The 1246-nt window shown below is 36.8% G+C and overlaps 1 protein-coding gene across 1 annotated transcript in view; it reads right to left on the bottom strand.

Moving 5' to 3' along the window:
• Positions 1–807, bottom strand: part of LOC125502436 — a 4919-nt gene extending 4112 nt beyond the window's left edge. The window contains exon 1 of the mRNA XM_048660513.1: positions 778–807. Within this exon, the coding sequence (XP_048516470.1) occupies positions 778–807 (30 nt within the window). The remainder of the gene's footprint in view (positions 1–777) is intronic.
• Between the last annotated feature and the right edge of the window lie 439 nt (positions 808–1246).

Genomic DNA, 1246 nt, shown 5'->3' with positions numbered 1-1246 from the left:
TTCTTATTTTGGCATCTACCATCAACACTGTGTTGTCTAAAATGAATTTACTAACTAAATCAATGAAAAGCAATTAAAGCTTATTCAATTCACTTTACATGCGGTAAATGCGGCAATTTGATATAGTTTGGATATTTTGCTTGAACACTCAATTGCGCCCTAAAGTTCTGCGGTCACAATGTGGCAGATCCTATTGATTGATTCGAACAAGAGCTTATTTAAGTCCAGAACAATACGTCGATATGACTAACACTAGCGGTTTGTGTAATGCGCCCTGCACATTGCCATCTAACATAACTGCAAGCCGAACTATAATTGAACAGTCTCCATTGTCCGTTTTCCAATTGGACGATGGTCGATTTAATTACTGTCCCATTTGCCAATTATATATCGATAAATGTTGATACCCGGCCGAAATATCACATAGCTAGAAGAACGCATTTGGACCGAAGTCAACATTATGTGGATATTGAAAATTGACTACTTGAGAACGAGAAAAATGAAATAATCGGGCAGGTTTTCTAGGAGTTTTGCAAGAAATTGTTAAACGCGTGTCTGAAGTCCATAGCTTTTAGGTCAACTTGGACCCGATTGCCTGTGCACGCAGAAGAAAAACTTCTATCAAACATTTGGTGTTATGTAGGGTTACATGCTGGGGAACTTGTCTATAAAGATACAAATGGATAGTTTCGCAGGTCACCCTCTATATATCATTATTAAATTTGATTAATTATAAATGCTAAATTTACGTAATGTCGACCAGAATTGAATGCATACCCAAATGGGATCCTTCTTCTTCTTCTTCATTCTTGATTTTAGGCGAATTGCCTGTTCAATTATCGTTCACTTGCGTGAGGCTGACGTGGATGGCACAAGAGATCCTCGACATGATGGACGAAAGACGGAAACACAAAGATAAAAACAACACAAAGTACCGTGAAGTTCACAAAAACATAAGGAAAAACATTAGAGAGGCAAAGGAAAATGGTTCTCTGAAAAATGTGACAAGATAGAACAATATGAAGTGAAGAACGACCGCAATATGCATAAGGAAATAAGGGAAATGACAACAAAGAAAATAAACAACAGAAACACGCTCATACTGGACACTAACGATAATATTATTTCGGAACCATCAAAATGTCTAGAGGTATGGAAATCATATGTCGAACTCCTCTTTGCTCCGGAACGATCTAAAGAATACAATATGAATGAGATAGATAGAGATAGAGATGAATTATGAAAT

Source organism: Dendroctonus ponderosae, unplaced genomic scaffold, assembly GCF_020466585.1.
Source record: "Dendroctonus ponderosae isolate FM_Combo_2020 unplaced genomic scaffold, Dpon_F_20191213v2 Dpon_F_20191213_1, whole genome shotgun sequence".
Taxonomy (NCBI): Eukaryota; Metazoa; Arthropoda; class Insecta; order Coleoptera; family Curculionidae; genus Dendroctonus; species Dendroctonus ponderosae.
This window is presented reverse-complemented; position numbering and strand designations above follow the sequence as displayed.